We start from the raw sequence: 21,956 nt of genomic DNA, 5'->3' as shown, positions 1-21,956 counted from the left end.
CGATCGGGCTGATGCTGGGCTGTTTATTCTGTGATTTTGCTGTTTATTGCACTTAATAAATCTTATTTGCTCACTCACCGTGTTCGGCCCATTTCTTCCAATTTGGGCACCCGGGAGAGAAGCAACTCACATACTGCCTCCACTGGGAGGGTGAGAAAGCTATCCATTGCTTCTAGCAGCACTCCGTGAAGGAAAGACTGCACACTAGATTCTGCAAACCAGCACTTTCATCCCCTTTAACCCCTTTTACCCCTGACCAACAGCAGGCCATACAAGCATTTAGAAGCCTGCTAGTCACCCACACAGATCCATTTTATTTCTCCTTTTTATTCCCTTTTTTATTCCACACACCCCCATTAGGTTAATAAACCACACAATTCTATTTAAGAACTTTATTTAAGAATATTTTTATAATTTTTATAATAATTTTAGAGAAAACTTTTTTACTCTATATTGTACTGTTTGGCTACCTAAAACACTAATTCCGTGTTCCACATCTTCTCATTTCATTTTTTGAGCAAAAACCCGTGCGCTGACCAACCCTCCATCTCCACTGCAACTACAAGAAGATTCCGGGCTTTATCTTCTCTACTGGTCCAGCTGCAGAAAACAACAAGGGCAAGTATACACTACCCTTTCCTTGGTTACACATTACCACACAGGCAGCATCACAAGCCTAAACAAATAGGGAGCGCCCCAGCCTCTTTTCTTTTTGGGCACCCTTGCCCCTGGTGGATTAAATGAATGTCTAGATGCAAGTACATTGGTGTAGCTCTGATCCTTCTCTGCTCCCACCATTTAGGATCTTGGTTATATTGTTATACTCTGTATTCCTCTGCTCCTCTCTTTAAATAGATATAATACAATGTATGTTTTTATATCTTTATGTTCTCTCAGGACAAAATGTTTATAAACATAAGGTCGCTTACTCCCATTTCCATGTAAGGTTATACACTGGCGACACACTTTATTCGAGCTCGGCTAGTCCCACGAATTCGGGTATACCCGGGTGTATTGAGGTTTGTGACTGTTTTCTGCCCGAGTGCATTGGGTTATTTTCCAGGCAGGGATTGAAGCATTTTATTCCCGCTGGCTGCAATACTGCACAGTATATATATATATATACTGCATTACAATTCATCAATTTATGCCATCTGGTAGACACGCGAAGCATTGCAGCCTATTAAATCCTAATCATTATCATTTAACAGATCAGCCGCCCGTCAGTCAGGCATGAACCCAGGCTGGGAAGGCAAACGGGGCTTGTCAGAGGTGAGGAGCGGCACATTCCAGGTATCTGCCAGGTACATACTGGGTATTTGCTCGAATAAAGTGTGTCGGTGCAGTACCATCTATATCACCTATATCCTATATTATTACTATCCATCTATATATATATATGAGGTATGACCTTCAGGAATTCTAAACAACCATTTGGTGTCTGACAAAATTCACAATCATTTTAGTTTTTTATTTAGATTTATATATTTTTTATTCACATTATATATTCCTTTGTTGTATTTATGATTATAATCTGAATCTTGTTATTATTATGTATGTCAATCTATAGTGACTGAGTCCCATTACATTTTATTTATTGGTTTCAGCATTTTTTGCTATTAGGACGTTTACATTTATAATCATTTTTTCCACTTTTTGGTCTTTTCTATATTAATATGTCCAATTCAAATCCTACGGGATGTAATATATAAGGGTTATTGCCTATTTAAATGTCCCCCTTATTAGGTAGATAACGTCTCAATACATATGTATTTTATTAACAATATTTAATTTATTATTTATTTAATTTCATCTATTTTTTGTAGCTTCATTAATTCTTTGTGTTTTGATTTACTATCATGTGAGTAATTATTTGACTTTAGGAATGTTTGTCCCTTGATTATTCCTATTCTCCTCCCTTTATATATTCTAACCCAATATAGTTTCTGTTTATATTATGCCTTCACTTTGTGACAGCATGCTCGTTCATCTAAGACAATAGCCTGCTATGACAGGCTTATCCATTTGAACTCTGAACCTATTGAAGGACACGATCCACGTACCTAGCAACCGGCTGCTATAAATCCTTAGTGACGGCAGGATTCACCAGCAACCCTTTGAGAAAGTCACAGCACGTGACGAAACGCGTGAGGGAACGGAACTGCGTCATCACGCAAGCGCATGACGGCCGTATCGAGCGCTGATACACATTGCGGCCAGCAGAGATTGGAGATTTTCCTAAAACTCAAAGACTGCATCATTGATTTTAAGGAGCCTTTCTACTCATGCACCAGAGAACATCTACCAGCAGCTTCAAGTGAGATTTGGACTGCAGGGTCTGGAGGCTGAGTGACCAGAGTTGGCGGTGATATATTTCACACACTGCTTGATTTTAACCTACCATTGTGAGTGGATTTTCAACCCCCCCCCCCCCCCCCCACCCCCCTCTCCCAATAAATGTACTGTATTATGCTATGGGGCGTGCACTCTCTCTCTTTTTTTTTTTCTAATAGGTATAATCTGGATGTGGTTTATCCTATTTGAGAGCTGCCGGAGATCCCCTCATACCAGTACTATTTTTTCCTATTTAAGGATTTTCACTCAAGGACTGGTTTTTATATCAATTTTTCTTTTTGCTTGTATTTTATGTTATCACATGTTTTTGGAGTGTTGTCTTAAATTGTTTTTCACGAAATAGGAGCACATCATATATGTTATATATATATTTATTTTAAATTGTAGTATACACATCTATAATTTTTAGTGATTTTGCCTATTTAGAAAAATTCATTTAAATTATCATTAATAATATTTTTACACTATTTCAACACTTCTTATTTGGCGCCACTTCACTCCCTTTTCATACATATATACACACGTATGTATGTATATATGTATATATGTATATATGTATATACATATACCCGTTTTCTTCCCCAATTGTTGTGTGGGGTGGGATATGTCGCACCCAGGGAACGCTCCAATAGTGGAGGTTCCGCGTTTAGGGAGCCGCCATGTTTAGGGTGGCACCGGCGCAGACCTAGTCAGGCAGGAGGTTGCGCATGCGCAAAGCAGGTTACAAAGCCCGCGAAGGAGGAGAGCTCGGGGAGGAGGGGAGTTAGGGGGCTACGGGTCCCAGCAGCCCCCGCGGTCCCCCGTGACACGGCCGAACCAATCAGGTACGAGAATAGGGAGGAAAAGGAAGTGATGGGGCGCACGAGGAGTGAGAGCTAGCTGGCGGAGGAAGGAGAAGGAGCTCCGGTGTAGGGAGGCAGGCCGCCCTTACCTAGGCCGCAGGCCTCAGACCCAGTTAGGCCCTGAGCCCCAGTAGAGTGCAGCGGAGCTAGGGACTGGCCATAGTCACGTTCCGGATCCCCTTCTGTGATACGATCGCTATCGGGACAGTTCTACATAAGCGGGAGGCCTGGGACCAGGCCCCGCCACTAAGCCGCAGCGTGTCTGGGTGGGATCGATCCGGACACTCACGGGTGACGTCATCTACGCCCACGCCGATCGTTTGTGAAGATAGTTGCAGAACCGGGTACTGGAGTGCCCGGCAGGTAAACTCCAAGTGCACCAACGGTACCATTATTCACTCCAGGACACGGTGGCTGCACAGTCACACACTTATACATCCACTGACTCACTTGGGGGTGGGGGAACGTATTCCGCACGGGAACTGGACACGGGGTGGGATCACCCGGTGAAGGGAAAGGGAGAGTGAGCGTTCAGCGGATGCTGGTAGTAGTGTCTCCTCTAGGGAGGGACACCTGTTAATTAAGCTGTTGGTTGCTGCAAGTAAACATATATTGGTTAAGGTATATCGCTGTGTGTGTGTTAATGTACATAAGTTCCTGCGAAGACCCACTTCCATAGGGCGGAAGCTGTCGCACCAAGTCATAAGTATTGTGAGCATCCCAGGCTATCTGTGGCAGAGGCTTAGGCCCTGTGAGCCTACAGGTTATACAGCATATGGTAGTGGCCTGTGTCCGATAGGAAGCAGGGCTACATATATACATATATACACACATTTATTTATTTTTAAACGGCAGCTTGAACTGCAGCTTTAAAAGGAACAGTTTTGATTTGGTTATTGGTTGTTTTGCACCACACACATTGCAGGGTGTATTTTGCTTCAAGAAAAGTGTTACTGGCCTGATTAACTTAAAGGGAATTCATTTTCTACTGCACAAGAGAAGCACAAGACGTGTTCTTAAGAGAAAAGGGACAAAAGTGAATTAAAGAAAGAAAAACAAGCAGCATTACAAGTGCGTACAGAGCAGATACATTTCTGCAACTCAGGTAGAGCATATATTACAAGAACATTTTGGTTCTAAGAATTCAATAGAAAAGGTAATGTTAGTGTCCCTGGCGCGCGCACAGTCCACTACTGTATCTATCAACCCATCAAAACTGCTGCAGGGGGGGTTTCAGAAGAGATCTCTTTATTTTTCACTGACTTGCACAGAGTTCAGTAGAATAAATACACATTTTAAGTTACTTTTGAGGCAAACACCCTAATAAATAGTGAGAATTGACCGGGTCACCACTCAAATTGCAATGTTTTATTCCTAAATCGGTCAATATGTCCATTTAATGCAGGGGTCCCCAACCTTTTTGTTCACAAGGGCACACTTCAACATTCAGGAGAGAGTGGCGTCACCAACCAATGCACGTGCACACAATACACTTACTTTGGGGGGAGGCCTCCAGTGCCACACCGGTACCGCTCGGGGATGCGGAGTTTGGGCCCGACTTCTTGGCAGGTCAGAGTTCCGGAGCGGACCGGCATGCAGCAGCTGTCAGCGGCACTCTGATCATGGGCACCCACAAAAGGCTTGGAGAGTGCCATGGTACCCGTTGGGGACCCCTGGTCTAATGTATTTATCGCGCTGTAGTCGATCATAAAAGAAGGGCATAATACTGTATGTGGACTCGCCATCGTCCCATCACAGACAATGAACTATGTCTGCTTGTTATTATTTTTAAATCTGTGAGATCTGTTCAAATTCTGACGAGTATTCATCAAAAACGGTGTTCTCTAAAACGTTAAGCCCAAGCTGCTCATGAATTTGTGGTCACATTATAGGATGTCAATTCAAATACACTTACTAGTCATCTTATCTTCCCTTTACTGGTAAGGCGCAAAGGGATCAGAGTAACTCGGCATTTACAAACAAATGGAACATTTTTTTGAGGGGGGGGGGTGCAATATATTTCTTTGTAGTTGCTGCTTTATTTACATATATTATTTATTCAAATACATTTTTGCCACATTAAATTGTATTTTTGTCACATTCATTTGGAAGTGCAAAATTAATATCATTGAGTAGTTTCATGATACACTATGAGGAAATACTATAGGAAATAAGGCACATTGGCTATATTCAGAGAACCTTCCCAAAGGTTATATTGCCATATACCCCGTTAGTGCGACATCAAACTTACGAAATCCAAGACAGCACGATGCACATTCACACAATCCCTTCATTTCAACCATTTTTCTCCAGACCAGGAGTCAACAAATCATGACACCGCATATCACGCCCAATCTGACAGTCACTACCATTCCAATGCTAAGACGGCCTACATTTGTGAAATACAGGACTTTTACAGTGTGATTTTTCCCAAAATCTGCCCTATTTGCTGAAACCAAGATTGTCACAAAAGTGGCTTATATTGTCCTAACACTTTAACCAGCGCTTAAAAATCAGGGTATGAACACAATACTAGATCAACTTATGGTATGTCTGCACAGCTACACTGTGTATATTTATATATATTTATTGAAAGCAAACATTTATAGTAATTCTCAAAGAGAATGCTGAAACTATACCCTGAAGAGATAGCAAAAGTAATTCAATACTTCTTTTGTTTATGTGGGTTTCTCGGTTACAGAATGTGGTTCAAGTGGAGCAAGGTCGGCAAAAGACAAACAGTATGAAAGGTCCTTAAGAAAAGTTACACGTTTCAATTTTAAATAAAGCATTTGACATTGTGACTTTTAGTCGGTTCGTCAAAAAGAACGTAATCCTCATTGAACAATATCTGAACTGTAGCCAACTTCCTTGTCAATGTACTTGGGTGTAAATAGTTTGGGTTATATCAACTCACAATGGTGAAAAATAAATGCAATCCATTATAATATGCATGGACTAGTTGCTCCACACAACTAGACCTTATATAGCTTCCTGAGGTCCAGTAGCTCCATACAGCACGTAGATGAACACTGTTATATGTTTAGTATACTTTTGTCATCAAAACTACAGATCGTCTGTGAACTTTATATACATACTTCATAACAAGAAAACAATGCGCAAAGTTCACTGCTTTGAACTGTTGCTATAAATGTCTGGAACAAACCTGGAGTAGTAGAAAGCATTTGCTTTTAATATTGATCATATGTCAAACAGTGTGCTCAACTCCAGAAATCAGTGAGGTGGCTTTATTCAGCCTAAAAGAAAAAGCTCAAAAACGTCGCTCTCTGGTAACACTTGATTGTGTGGCAACAGGGCATGTAATTAACTTCTTCACTGATTTCTGTATCGTAAAATGTATCATTATTTTCATCAACAAGATGACTACAGTTCCAAACAAATTGCAGCAAAGCCAGCACACATTAGTCTGATTCTTCATGATGTACAGTAGTACATATATGTTTGAGAGATTGCAGTTAGTGCCTTAAAATGCAGGACACTGGCCAACACTAAAATCAACTGCAGGTAGGACTTTGTTACTCGAGTAATGGATCATATTGAACACCTGTGCAATTCAGAAAATTCAACATACTGTAGTTTCATCACGTATTACAGATATTTAGTATATTAGATATGCTTTATTCGTCAAACTCTATTGCCCATTTTCTATCTGTGTCATTTTCTCCTATTTTACAAAATTATTCTCTAAATTTAAGTTGCAACAAAGACTAGTTAATTATTGGAGCAGGAGAGACACCTATATTTATGGACACACAGACAATCTTCCTATGCACCAGAGCACAATCCTGAAGGGCAGAACAACTACTTTTGTTGTGGGAATGGGCCTGAAAAAAAGCCATTAGAATTTAAAACATTGGCCCCCCCTGCGGTATACATAGAAATGAGAGAATTATCTCTCATTTAATGTAAAATTGTTTGCTAGAAAAATTATTTTTCTTCTCCATTCTGTCTCTGATATCAGCCTCCATAATCTGTCCTCATATTACCTCACAGAAAGAGGTGTATATATAACTAGATTTAAGGTGGTCTTTTCTTTAGAAATGTTCTACCTTTGTAATGTTGACATTTTATTGCTAACCTAGTATTTCTCTGAATGCATGATTGGCATATATTGCTCTAAACTGTAAACTGGTTAATTCTCCTGAAAAGTTATATCTCTGCGATGTTGGCATTTTATCGCTAAACTATTAAGTATTTTTTTCAAGTGCCAGCTTGGCACACAATATTTTAACTGACTGATTCTCCGGACACTATGTTAGCATACTGTAGTGCCGACGAGTATTCTAAATCAAATCTGGGGCAATCACCAACAAGACCCAGGTACATGCTGGGTACATGCTGGGTACATGCTGGGTACATGCTGGGTACATGCTGGGTACATGCTGGGTACATGCTGGGTACATGCTGGTACATGCTAGGTACATGCTGCAACATTTCAGTGACATTTCTGCATACAGACTAATGGCCCATCGGATTAACAGCAGGATTAAAATATATACATTCACCTAGTACTTTTGTAAAGTGCATAGTTTGCACTGGAAAAGCACATATTGCCAGAGATAACTATACAATATTAAAAGCAAACAGGAGCCATAAAAAAAACTGCTTCACAATGAATGGGACTGCCAGGGACCCCTGCTGTGTTAATCCGATGGGCCATTAGTCTCTGCAGAAATGTCACTGAAATGTTGCAGCATGTACCCAGCATGTAGGAAAAATGGGGAGTGAACCCCAATGGGTCCAATGCTACAATACAAAGAATAGCCAATTTGTGAAACCTACGGCCAATGTACAGTCCAAAAGGGAAGGCATCTCATAGCAAATGAAAAAATGTATAAAGATGATAAGTGATAAGGAGGGTAGCATATAATGGCCTTAAACCGGACCGGGGGCTATAATACAGAATGGATGAAAGAGATACAAAGAGACACGTCCGCAGATGCGCTGCTTGTAAACTCACGTAATCTCCCAGACTGCTGCCTTACCCGACCGATATCCTTGCTACCCCTCCAGCCGGTCCGTGCTTGCGGTTACTGGTGAGAACGCCGTCTCCTGTATGAATGGAGGGCTGTAACCCGAAAGTATCCCAGCATGCCAAGCACTACGGCGCAATACGAAAATTCAAACCGATGGCACCGCCAGTCACGCTGATGAAATCTTCTTTGCTATAATAATGAGATCCCTGCGTGCTCCATCCGATAGGAGTGTGAATATGGAGTGAAGTAATGGATGGTCACTGCTCTCTTAAGCCAAACCAGGTTTAGAGAAGTAAAATCGGCTTTATTAAGACAAAATGCTGAACATCACAGACAGGAACACTCTGACGCGTTTCGTCCCGACATGGGCCTTTATCAAAGAGGGTACTTTACTCTTTGATAAAGTCCCATGTCGGGATGAAACGCGTCAGAGTGTTCCTGTCTGTGATGTTCAGCATTTTGTCTTAATAAAGCTGATTTTACTTCTCTAAACCTGGTTTGGCTGAAGGGAGCAGTGACCATCCATTACTTCACTCCATATGTACCCAGCATGTACCTGGATCTTGTTGGTGATAGCCCCAGATTTTGCAAGGCAAGTTTTAGAATACTCGTCGGCGCACGTGTATACTGCTAGATTATTGAATCTTGTTAAAATCCTGTGCATCACAGTGGTGTATACGTATGAAATATATGTCTTGCAGCATAAACTGGCAGACATTGCTAAAAACTATTTAGCACTTCCTTGTACTGCAACAAACAACTATGTTACAGCATTGGGGTAGTTCACCACTACATTGCCATTCAGTATACATTGCTATAGTATACTTGATCCATTCTAATGTCACAGTTTTGCATATTGAACACATGCCCATGCTCTTAATAACTTTTTATTTGATTATGTCACATCCTTTTTTGGGTAAACATTTTATTTTATGATAAAAATAAGGATTTTACTTGTGCTTTTGTGTGCTGCGAACCATTGGTAAAAATGTTGCATTATTTTAGAGATGGGGATATAAGTGGAGGTTCCATTCCCAGTGAACTACTTTTTTTTACATTTCAGTCGAATTATTGCATGTAGTGCTGTCTGACAAACTACATTTTTTGTTGGGACTAGTTAATTATTATTTTTAGAATGAGCCACTATGCACATCTGTAAATAATGTGAAAAAACAAATCGTCACAAGATCAAATCTTTGCAGTCCTATTCTTCTTTGGTACTTCAATACACTTTACATGACCAGAGGAGGCTCCACTGATTGGTCTACTAGTAGCTCCAAGAGTTAAGTATATCAAATATGCACTATACTGTATTTCTGAATGTGGAGGGTGGTACTATGTTAGCTGGTAGAATAAAAACTGCGCAACCATTTGCTTGTACAAGCTTGCTCTTTTTCTCTTCTAACATCAGTGAGCCATGAAATTGTATCGGGCCATATTTACTAAGCCGTCTTCTGCCAAAACAAACACCTACAGGCTCTAGAAGACATACCACATCCCATTTGGCTTCAACAGGGTGGAAGGCATCTTTCAGCACCGCACAGTGTCTAATGACAGAAGACTGCTTAGTAAATAATATATTTAGCCTATATTTGTTTTGTATTTATGACCGGGAAATATAATATATATATACACACACACACACACACACACACACACACACGCTATTTCGGAATGATTCAGAACACAAAGCTAACTAATTGATTAAAAAAAAAAAAAAAATACGACTAGATAACATATACAGTATTAGTTGTTTCATTAAAATTGTCCTATCCAAGAATAAACACAGCACGGCTATTTTGTCATGTCATCATAGTTTGTGAAAGCTGCTTTGTCTTGTTTATGCTTAAATATACAGCTAATGGGTAAAGCAGTAGAAGAGCAGCTAATAATGTTTTCCTTCATCCTATACATTAAAAACAACATTAATATTTAATTGTACATAGAAATTGAGTGGTGATTTAGCTCAAATACCAGTGCTTGGCAACATGATACATTTCAAGGACCACAGGTGCAGAGGAGAGTGGTAGCTGTATGGGGGAAGGGTGGGATAATGAGGGGGAAGGGTGGAAGATATGCTGAGGGAGAGAGTAACATGAAGGGGAAGAGAGTGACATCGATGAGTATTGGAAAGCACAAGGGGGGGAATGAATAACATATGGGAAATTTGGTGACATGGAGAAAAAGTAGGTGACAAGAGGGGGGACAGATAATGTGGGAGAGGGAGCGGGTTACATGGTATGGCTGTAACTCTCTCTCCATGGTATACAGGGAGCAGGGACGTTGCAGCTACGGGTAGGAGCACCTTCCCTATGGTCAGCTGCTTAATGCCGGTCATATTACAGCTGAATGGAGGGAGCGGGAGAAGTTCTGATCCGTGGCACCAACTTCCCACCAGGGAGCGAAGGAGAGGGCACAGCCGGGGCTCACTGGGTATTTTCCTGGGTCCCTGTGGGCAAGTCTGATGCTGAGCACGTCCACAGAGCTCAGGGAGAGGGTTGCAGTTTGGGGGGCAGCAAGAGAAGCCCCCAAGGTCAGCCTTTTGTCCACCAATGTCATATACAAAATACTGGTTGAAAGTTCATGAATTTATCAGATCCAAGTGGAAAACTAATATTTAACAGAAATTACACATATGATACAAAAAAGTACTACTATTTTAGAAAATGTAGTTACATTACCTGGATAGTATTTTCCACAGGCTTTTTCTTAATCTCCCCAATATGCAAGTAGCTGAAAGGAAAATAATAATGTTATGAATCATGCATTTCAACTGTTAACAGTACCAACCATAACCGTAACCAAATTCATGCCCATACGTACTTTACCATAACATTGTTTTCTCAAACACTATAGGAATATCTGAATCAAGGCAATAATGGATCAAAACTGGTGCAAAAGAGGTGCTGTACTTTGCGTCATTTGTGCAGCAGTTTGCGATACGGGTAGTGTCAACACTGAGGGTTCCTCAGCACACACTGGGGTTACTCATTAAAGTATGAGAGAGCATGGACTTGAATGGGAGTTTGTGTGTGTGGCAGTGCCCAAAAGGCACTGTAACAAATAATCACCATATTATAATGGGACTTACAGGAGAGCATAAAATGAACTATTTGTTTTACTTCTACAATAGGAACCCTAATTCTTTAAAATAAGAACTAATATTATCTGCTCTAGTTGCCTAACAATGCACATATTAACAGCAAACCTTCCTTTGCTTTTATAGCAAAGATGTAGTACTGTATCAAAAGGAGCGAGAGGGAGTAGGTGGTAGGATACCTTTTATTGAGCCAACAAGTAGTTGATATTTTACAAGCTTTCGTTGAAGGACCCTCAGAGGTTTGAAAGCTTGTAAAATATTTTTTACAAGCTTTCGAACCTCTGAGGGTCCTTTAACGAAAGCTTGTAACATATCTACTACAGGTAGTCCTCGCTATCCAAAGTTTCGCTTTACAACGAATGGCATATCCAACGCTTTACAATTCAACCCTATGGGCCGTTTTTCGACACCTGAATGCGTTATCCAATGCTCACCGCCACTGATTAACATGGAATTCACTTTACAACGGTTTCACTATCCAAAGCTACTTCCAGAACGGATTTCGTTGGATAACCAAGGACTGCTTGTACTTGTACTGTAATCCAATACAAGCTATCATATCACCTACTCCCTGTGACGGTGAGGGGGTAACCACGCTCACTAATAAAGGTTAAGCCCACTTGGTTGCCCCTGAGCTGTGTTTGGGTGTCCTAGAGTGTCAGCTCTTGGACCTGCTTGTTGTACATGTACTGCTATGCAATGTATGTAAAATGTGCAACCATAAGGATAAGGGGACAGGGGGCAAGGTATCCCCACAACAGTACAGGGGTCCCTAGTATCAGGGGGATGCCCAGTTCATGCCCAGATATCCCTGGCATAAGGGGTTCAGAGGGGTACTCTGGTCAGGTATAAGACTGTGAAGCTTGTATTAAAGGGATGTGGCTAGAGGGGTAACACAGCTCAGGTTTTCACTCTACCCTTCACACAATAGACTTAGGACATTTTACTAAGAAAATGTATAAAGTATATTTTATTAAAGCTGGTATGTTTTAAAATGTTATACTTATACATTGTAACATAAGCTGGGTCATTTTACTGCAGGACTCCACAGGGGGGTGATGAGGTACCAGGGTGTGGTGCCACTAAGTCTGGCCCTAAGTCCGTAGATCAAAGTAACACGTGTGGCCAGGCATGTGAACAGCCATATGTGCAGGATGGCTGAGTTAAGTGCCAAGTCCTGGGATGATTACAGGCCATCCTTGCAAGTGGTCACCTCCCTAGACTGAGAGGCACCTGGCCTCTGCATGACAAGTAGGCAAGATGGCGATTTTCAAGCATGCTCCTTTGCCATGCTGAAGCTCAGATGCCTGGCGTTTCAAGACTGGCAAACATGTGAATGGTTAGCAGTAAAGTTCCCACGCTTGTAGATTGGCAGTAATGCTGTGGGACTGACTTTGCAAATGTTATTAAAAAGTTAGTAGCCAGCCCAGAAAAGAGATTGATGAGTTACCAGAGAGATCTAAGCTGTGACTCCAAGCCCAAAGAAGCCTTGTGGAGCTAGCAATGAAACGGCTGCAGGACTGCAGAGCAGAATATTTTCTAAGTCCTACTTTCAGCACCATTTCCAACATACTTGTGAAAAACTTTATTTCGGTCAAGAAAGTTTAGTTTTTCAGCCACAAACCCCAGTAAGTGTATTTTCTCCTGTATTATTGTAATTCACTGTGTGTGTGTGTCTGTTTCCAAGAAATAAACGCAATTTTGCATTTTGATTTTGCTTAATGATATGATCCCAGGATAAAGGTTTAAGTACCTGGTCTCCCATGACAAGCTTATTTACTTGTGGCAGCGTGTGGGATCATTGAGCCTATGTTATAAAATCCTGTGGAGTCTTATAACATAGAAAGGAACTCGTAGATTATGAGCCCTCAAAATCAAAAGGAACACACATGTTTTACAAGTCAGAGAAAACACAGGTTCTCATTGTCACTTAGCTTAGTGCATCAGGCGAACATGGACAAGACGTCAGGCCGGTACCAGTCCTGGTACCGAACCAGAATTGTTGCCTGGTGTGAGGGCTACAGGTTACCGACGCACGGTGGAGCAAAGACTTTGATGGAGGAGGATTTGGAGTCACAGGAAGCAAGTATGGCTTCATCAGAGGAGGGGACATCCTCAGCTGCAGTTGCAGTGAGCACAAGTCCACCCAGGGTGCAGGAGGTTATTCCAGCCCTGAGGGAGACGCAAGGACATGGGGAGAGAGTGGGCACCAGCAGGGATATTGCTGGGGAACTGGTTCCAGGGAGTGCAGTAGTGGTAGCCGCAGTGGCTAACGGACTCTCCACCCCTGGACTTGCCACTCTCCTTACCTAATGGGGAGGGGAGGCTGCCCAGGACATGGCCACTCCGTCCAGGGCAGCCAAAAGCTCACCTGCAGTTGCAGAGCCCACTAGTCCAGCCAGGGTGCAGGAGGTCATTCCAGCCCTGGTGGTAGTGGAAGGACAAGGGGAGGTGTAAGTACCTGGTCTCCCGTAACCCTCCCTGTCCCGCCTTTGTTACTATATGGTAGAAAGGACCAACACGGCTACCCACCCCATTTTGCCTACTGCAGCAAAGATGTAATTTTGCTTATGCTTGATTTTTTCTCTTTGAGTCCCTGAGCTGCACTTGAAAATCACTTGTGTGCACAAATTTAACCAAACAAATATTGTGTCACAGATGTACGTTAAAACGGTTTAATTTTATTAGCCATACAATCAGCCACAAAAAGGAGGAGATCTCTATAAGTCATGGCAAGTTCATCTTCATTCACTGGCTGCCTTAGCCAGTGGCTCTTTTTGTTGAAAGAGAAAGGCTGTGAAGAACAGATTTGTGTATTGGTTTATCAGACGCAGCTTCTTTAGTTTCCGCAACAATTATTTTGGGAAGGACCGCGCTTTTAATTGCTATGAACTGTGTTCTTTTTACCCCCAGTACCTTTATATATCTGCTTTAATAGATTATTTTAACAATACCCTCCAGACACAAACAACTTTCTGCCCGTTAACTTTTATTGCTTGAGAGTCATTTGTTTCGTTGAAGTGTCTGCTGGTAATAGGAAGAATTGGAAGCAGGTCCCGCTGCTGTATTTGAACGCTTTCAAAGTGAGCCTCCAGTTATGAAAGCCAATAAAACGGACCCAGATTATTGCACAGCACAGGGGTTAGAAAGTGGTTCACAAAAACAAATTAGGATCCTCCAAATATATGTTAAATCCTCAGCCTGTTTTTATACGTAGTTTTCCAGTGGCTCATAAGGGTTGCGTTTAAAGATGCAGATTACAGGAGCACCCGAACCAGTCCATGCTCTTCCCTTTCTCCCTGGTGGAGTAAAGGGAATAGTATCCCCCTCCACTCGGGGAGGGAGAACAAACTTGGCAGAGCCCTGCACAGTTGTTAGAGTAGACCAGCCTCTCTCAAGGAGGTAGTGGTACAGACTAAATTTAGCAGTGCAGCTCTGTAAGTACAAGGAAAGTAGGTACCAGGACTGAATCTATGATTGGACACACACAGGCCTAGTCCCACCGCCTCCCCTGTCAATCAAGAAGCTACTGTGAGTGGGGAAAACCCATGATAACTCCTGGCAGGCCTGCTCTTACCAGGGCTTAGTGCCAGGAGGGGACAGACTGGTAGCCAGAAACCAGTCCTGGCTATATGTATATATACACACACGTGTATACATGAGATCTATACACACACACACACACACACACACACACACACACACACACACACACACACACACATATAGCCAGGACTGGTTTCTGGCTTCCAGTCTGCCCCTCCTGGCAGCAAGCCCTGGTAAGAGCAGGCCTGCCAGGAGTTATCATGGGTTTTCCCCACTCACTGTAGCTTCTTTTTTTTTTATTTCAAACTTTGATTTTATTGGAAATTTTGGTCATTACAAATAGTATCGCATTGGGTAAACAGAGTCATCTGTACATCGTGTTCAAAAGACACTAATAACATCCAATACCTCGCTTTTCTGTTAACATAAAGAACATGAACATAAGCAAACATCTTGTAGCTAGGAATAAAGTACAATAAACAATTTAAAATAAAAATAGGGTAACAAGTGGGATAAGGGAAGGAGAGGGGATGGAAAGGAGAGGGGAGGAAATGGACCTGAGGGCGCGAGATCCCTCTGACACCTGATGTACTACGGAACTCTGTCTTCTCCGGAAGTCACCCGAACAGAGATATAGGATTTGTTTGTTTAGTCTCCCGACTGGGATCACTCCTAATTCCACTGCCTGCAGAGCGGTTGAATAGTGATCTTGCCCATCGAGTGAGAATGCACATATGCTCATCATTGTCAAATTGTGGTTATCCCTACCCCTGGGATAACTGTCTGTGCCAACCAGACTTTTAGAAAAGTGGTGCCAGTGTCGTTAACTAAATGCGTTAACTTTTCCATCTGGCAAACGTACCACATTCTGTTCCGAATCTTGGGAATATTTGGAATCTCGAGTTGTTTCCACAATGCTGCGATTTCGCACCTCGTCACTGTTGCAAAGGGTGCAACTAATTTATTGCCACCTTTGGTGAGACCCGGTAGTGGTCTGTTTAGGAGGAACAGCCACGGGTCCGGGGGAATTGTGAGGTCAAAAATCCTCTGGATCCAATTTCTAATTTCTTCCCATATTGGTGCAATCCGACGGCAGGACCACAGCATGTGTAACATGTCGGATGACTCTCCACACCGTTTTGGGCACAGCGGGGAGTATCCTGGCACAAACCTTGATCATTTTAGTGGGGTGAAATACCACCTCGTCAAAACTTTATATGCATTCTCCTTCAAAGTTGTGCAAATCGAGCTCTTGGCTGCAGCCTCAAGTATAGCTGACGAATCGTCCTCCTACAACTCCTCCCCCAGGTCTGCCTCCCATCTTATTCTATATGTCAGCTTTTGCTGGTGTGTGTCCTTAGAACCGACTACTTGTTCTAAAGAATTTGAAGTGCGGGATATCTTTATCTGATTTGTTCAAATGATTTAATTTTATTATTATTACCCTCCAGATCTCTTAGTCTTAGATAACCATGGAGCTTCACAGTAGCTTCTTGATTGACAGGGGAGGTGGTGGGACTAGGCCTGTGTGTCCAATCATGGATTCAGACCTGGTACCTACTCCCCTTGTACATAAGGAGCTGCACTGCTAAATGTAGTCAGTACCACTACCTCCTTGAGAGAGGTAACACATATACATACATACCAAACGCACCTTAATACAATACGTGGAGGCACACCTGTGCACAAAAAAAGGAGCACACCAGAGATACATGTAAATACATTTATCATATCCAAATTAGCATATATCCCATATATCGCCAGCATGTTCTCTCCTGAACACCCCGTATTTCAGAGTCTGGATGGGGGTACGCTGCTTTGACGTTCCAGGACACATGTTATTTGAAGCCAACACAAGGCAGTGCTAATGTCATCTGACGTTAAGCCTTTTAAACAATGGCTGTTATGTTTGAATACAATTACCTTTGTGGATATGTGTTGCACTCAGGGAAAATAATGTCAGTTACTGATTTAGGGAAACTATTTGCACTGATTTAATGGAAGTCAGTGCATCTGGGCTTAAGTGCCAGATTTACAAAGTACTGCTTAGTAAATATGTCCCTGTGGCGTTTTGTTTTATATATAAATTGTATGCAAATCTGTTCAGGAAATTCTCTCTCTTTCCCTACCCCTCTCTCTCTTCTGCCTCTGCCCTCCGCAATGCTGAAACATGTCTCCATCACTAAAGCTTTAAAGCAAACTAGGTCTTTGAGAGATGAGTTGTATGACGCATCTGTTATAACGTAACAAGACCCAAACAAAATCAGCGAGACACAATGAACAGAGCGTTGCTTAGTAAAATAAAATCAATGCTGATGTGGTTTGAAGAGAGATATTTATAAAGGCAGGGTTGTAATATCAGGAGTATCTGTACTGGAACATCACAACAAGTGCCTCAGGCAAAACGCTAAGAGCCATGGATATACTGAGACAATCAGCTAGTCCGCAGTCACAATAGCCATAGAGATGGTTCAATTTATCCTCATTTCACAAGTGAGTTCAACTTCAATATTAAAAATGTTTCAAATATATATGAATTGTGTTTCTTTTTCTTTTGAACGGACTCAGATTTTGATTCAGATTAGTTTAACCATTTCACTGCCATAGGCGCCAGCACCGCATGGCTCGCAAAGATGCACCAGATTGTGGTAACCTTGCACAGAATTGTAAACAGGGCCTGTGAGCAACATAGATGGAAGCACCAAAAAAGGACGCATGTATTACTGTACGTGATGCCGTCTGGTCCAGGATTTTTCATTATTTTGTGTATGTCCTTGATATACTGTACACAACGCACCGGTGGGAGAATCAGCCATTAGGAGCAAGGGCTATAACACTATTTCAAGAGAGGTAAACCACCACGGGTTGCAATAACGTTGGCTGCATCTGTATAGAGAAGAGAAGCGACACCCCTATATCCATCTAGCAGGGTCACCAGAAATGAAATTTGGGTTCAGAATTCTTCTAGGCTTTAAAATACTATTGTTAAAAATCGTTAACAGCATATCAAAATCTGCACTAGGTTCACTAATGAATTTGAAGGGCGTTGCTTAACTTTTTCTATAGAATCATGTTTGACCATTAACTACGACTCTCCTCAAATCACTCAAACGATGACCAAGCAAGCCATGGTATCTGATGTTATCAACAAATGGCCAACTTTTCAGCACAAAACAAAAAGAAAATCTGATCCCTTGAGGAGATACAAGCTTTTGAAAAAATATGTGTGTCTGGAAAGTTAGAAATGTCATTTTCCATGGAGCCCAGGGCAGTCTGAAGGTTACCATGATAATCTTAGAAGCTAAACATTAAGAAAATCATGCAAAAAAAGAGCAGGACTTGCTCAAGAGGCAAGATACTAACATTATACGAGGTAAAGTCATAGGATTGTAAGAGGCGATTGCAGCATTAACACTTCTCTAAAAAATATGGGTCTGTTTTACAACCATGAGCTACAGGTGCACTCCAACTGTGTTATTATCTTTAACTGAGTCTCCCCCACAAAAATAAAACATACGCAGGTTCTGACAGTTACAAATATAACAATACCACCAATAAAGACGCACGATGAGCAATTGAAGGACAAATTAAGGCTGAGAATGTGTGATGTTATTCACTTTTTGAAGGTTCAATATTCTGGTGTCTTGTATGACAATGTATGGAGCACGATACCGGTGCCATATTGCATTAACCCTTCCTCATAGGCAGGCAACACATTGCAAGCAATTTTAACACTTACCACATAAAATAATGTTAGATACTATTGACCCGGCGAGCTGGATAAATAAGGGACCTGCGTACATATTCAGTCTAACCCTAATATGCCAGTCCTAATAATCTGGTCAAATAAGGGAGATGGAGGAGGTTGTAGAGCTGTCTGCCAGGTAAGTAGACACTTCCTTAAAAAAAATATTGTTTATTGAAACTGAACACGCATCATTTTAGATGGATATTATGACATCCTAATAATTTTTTGGACTCTTCGCCGCCATGGTTAGAGTACACCCTTGTGAGGGGTTTTGCTTGTACTAGTACAGTCTGTGACTGTGTGTTTGCTGATGCATGTTCTTTTGTATCTGTTGTGCGTCTGCATTATGTGTTTTGTATGCTGCTCTTCATAAATATTAGCCTACATCTAGATGTGATACAATTTTTGCCTGTGTGTGATATTTATGTTACGTCCCCATATTTTTGGACAATCTCTCGGTGTGTGTGATAGTTGTATATGTTTCATGTTAGGTGACATCAGGGTAATTACTTGAGATACGATAGTGCCAATCAGGACAATTTCCCAATTGACTTAAATGTAACTTTCCATGCGACAATGTCTTGATCACACTATTGCAATTTAATGAATAACCCTCACTATCATTGTGTGTGATATAAGCGCTATGTCCCAGATTGCGTGACATGGTGTCTGTGTGTGATGTTTGTGTTAATTATGTTGTCTGTGTGTACTGTATAATATTGGTGATATGTCCCCGTGTTGCTTAACAACACAACCACCCCTGTCCACCAAAAAGACATTAACAATTACTCTACGCCCATCACATGAAATGTTCTATATATAACCCCACCATTGTTTTACCAACTAATATGTCCAGGGTGCTAGAGTATATAAATAATCAATAAATAACATTGCGCATTAAACTTGTTGTGTGACATTGTGTTATGTTTGTGCTGCGGGTCAGCAGCACAGTACTTACTCTAGCTTTTTGAAGGTCTCCCTTCCTCCCGCCACATAGCGCTCGCCAGGTTGTAGATCATCCAGGGAAGTGACTCGGTGCCCAGCCCGTGGGGTGTAAAGGTTCCTGACGGCTCCAAAGGGCGCCTGCACCCCACCCGTCACCTCCTTCAGGAATACCTCAAAAGTGCCCACGCGTTTCTCGTGGATCAGCATGCGGCGGCTACGGTAAAACGGGTCTCCATTCCTGTAAACGTGCACCGTCTTGACAGCCGGCTGCTGGGAGAGAGGGGCTAAGGATCGGCTCCCTCCCCCTACCACTGGAGCTGGCTGCATTGTCAGCACACGGGAGGAGGCACTACCACCTGCAACTACCCCTGCTGCCTGACCAGAGCCCAACACCTACAAGTGCACGGAGCTACCAGCCTCCCTAACACATGCACCAACTGAGCCCTCTCCAAGACTAATAATGCACCTAGTTGCCTCAATATACTGTAATGTCAGTATATTTGTCTTATATAATATTCTCCCTCCCACCTTTATTCTAGTTATTTTTTTAATACCTCCAGCCCTTTGTGTGTTTATATATATGTGCAGATTATCTAACTATAATGCAAGTCCATTTCTTATATCTAGAAATACGTCCCTTTCTCTCTGCGCACATCTATCAGTTATATATGTTTAATTAAAAATGTGTTTCCCTCCCATTGCTACATAATTAGCAACATTTGCAAACTGTACAAATATGTCAACTATGATCTGCACACCTGTCTCACTGAAAATGCCAGCCTCCCTGCTAGCCCTGCACTAATGTCGCTGTGCAGCCCCCACCCCTCTCTTTCCTTGCTGCTGCCAGGTTTCTGCAGCACAGTGAAAGGTCTGAGAGCTGCTGCAGGGAGCAGTGTCACCTGCTGCTGTACTTCCCTCCTCCCTATAACCACACCTGCTGATAGCTGTGAACATTAATAATACAGAGTGCTGCACTCCTACAACTGCAAACCTCCCTCCCCGTACACACAGTGCATTTTGAGCTGGACCTCGGTATACTTAAAGTAACATTAAAACAAACACCTTCCCCCCTACCTAGAGGAAATAGATTAGCACAGAAACCCTTGTCTGCATTTTGTGTTTTCCCTGGCTTCATGAGGTTGCCAAGGCAACCAAGTTAGGGGCGATCATGTGACATGCATCTAACCACGCCCCCTCTGGTGTGTGTGTGTGTGTGTGTGTGTGTGTGTGTGTGTGTGTGTGTGTGTGTGTGTGTGTGTGTGTGTGTGTGTGTGTGTGTGTGTGTGTGTGTGTGTGTGTGTGTGTGTGTGTGTGTGTGTGTGTGTGTGTGTGTGTGTGTGTGTGTGTGTGTGTGTGTGAGAGAGAATTTTTTGGAAAATGTAACTTTGTGGTGCCTATCACTCTCCTTTTGAACTACTAATTTTATATTGATAATATGTAGGGAGCTAAGCTATTGTTCCCTTTTTAGGTCAGATATACTAAGCATATTGTGTTTAGTATCTGAGTCAGGGAAAGTGAGCTCAGCTTGTCAATATGAAATTTAGCTGGTATACTACACCTTATTTTAGATATTTTCCTTAAATTAAAGTATTTATCATTTTTTTTTTTAAATAAATTCATATTTCTTGTAAAATACTTTCATATTTTTATGATCTTTAATATTCATGATGATTTAAGAATGTTTACATACTGTATCTATCCACCAGAGCTGTATTTTAATCCGCTGGTGGGTTGTTTTTGTTTATATGTACTATGCCAACAGAACAGAAAGATGCAAGATAATCACTAGCAAGCAACATAACCTGGGGGCAAGTAGTCACTTGAGTGCAGGCTAAGGAACTCTGGCCCCTATTTCACATGCTGTGAAGCTTCTTGCCCCTTGATCGGATACATTTAAGTCCCATTCAAAAGAATGGAGCTGAAATCTTCCCAAGCAAGGAGGTGACGGCTCTAGAGAATATTGGATTTGTCCTGATTATCACGAAATAAATGTAAAGTACAATCCCTGAAGCAAAGGCTCATCCTACTCATTTTAAAATAAAACAAAATGATTTTTACAAAATGGGCAGCAACTTGACTACACGGTTGTGCTACCTTCCAGTAACTTCCTTTGTTCTCACTGAACAATGCATCAAGCGTCTGTTGTGACATAGGATGGGGGCAGTCACCAAGCGCCAAAGAGAGATACTGTATCGTACCCGATCCACTGAATAGCCAGATTGGTGCTTAGTGAATCTCCTCCATAGTATAGGAGCCTGCCAAACTGTATATGTTGTTCTGTCTTCATTCAATGGGACTTATTCTGTAAGCTCCATTAGCGCTGAATCGTGCGATCTGCACGGAATGCCCCATTGACTTGAATGGGGCTTTCTGTGCAGCTCGCCCAGTTCAGCGCTAACGGAGCTTACAGAATAAGCCCCGGT

At 42.0% G+C, this 21,956-nt stretch overlaps 1 protein-coding gene across 6 annotated transcripts in view; it reads right to left on the bottom strand.

The window, feature by feature from the left end:
* Positions 1-20,685, bottom strand: part of DCDC2 (doublecortin domain containing 2) — a 228,049-nt gene extending 207,364 nt beyond the window's left edge. For 2 of the 6 annotated variants that reach the window (XM_075585590.1, XM_075585591.1), the window contains exons 1-2: positions 19,547-20,682; positions 10,876-10,927 (exon numbers count right to left, since the gene is read on the bottom strand). In XM_075585590.1, coding sequence (XP_075441705.1) covers positions 10,876-10,927; positions 19,547-19,860 — 366 coding nt within the window. In that variant the 5' untranslated portion in view covers positions 19,861-20,682. Of the gene's footprint in view, positions 1-10,875; positions 10,928-19,546 lie in introns of all 6 variants that reach the window. The other 4 variants (XM_075585592.1, XM_075585593.1, XM_075585596.1 and 1 more) reach the window with 3 other exon arrangements.
* Positions 20,686-21,956: the final 1,271 nt, after the last annotated feature.

Source organism: Ascaphus truei, chromosome 2 (genome assembly GCF_040206685.1).
Source record: "Ascaphus truei isolate aAscTru1 chromosome 2, aAscTru1.hap1, whole genome shotgun sequence".
NCBI classification, from domain to species: Eukaryota; Metazoa; Chordata; class Amphibia; order Anura; family Ascaphidae; genus Ascaphus; species Ascaphus truei.
The sequence above is the reverse complement of the archived record's forward strand: the minus strand, read 5'-3'. Positions and strand labels throughout refer to the sequence as shown.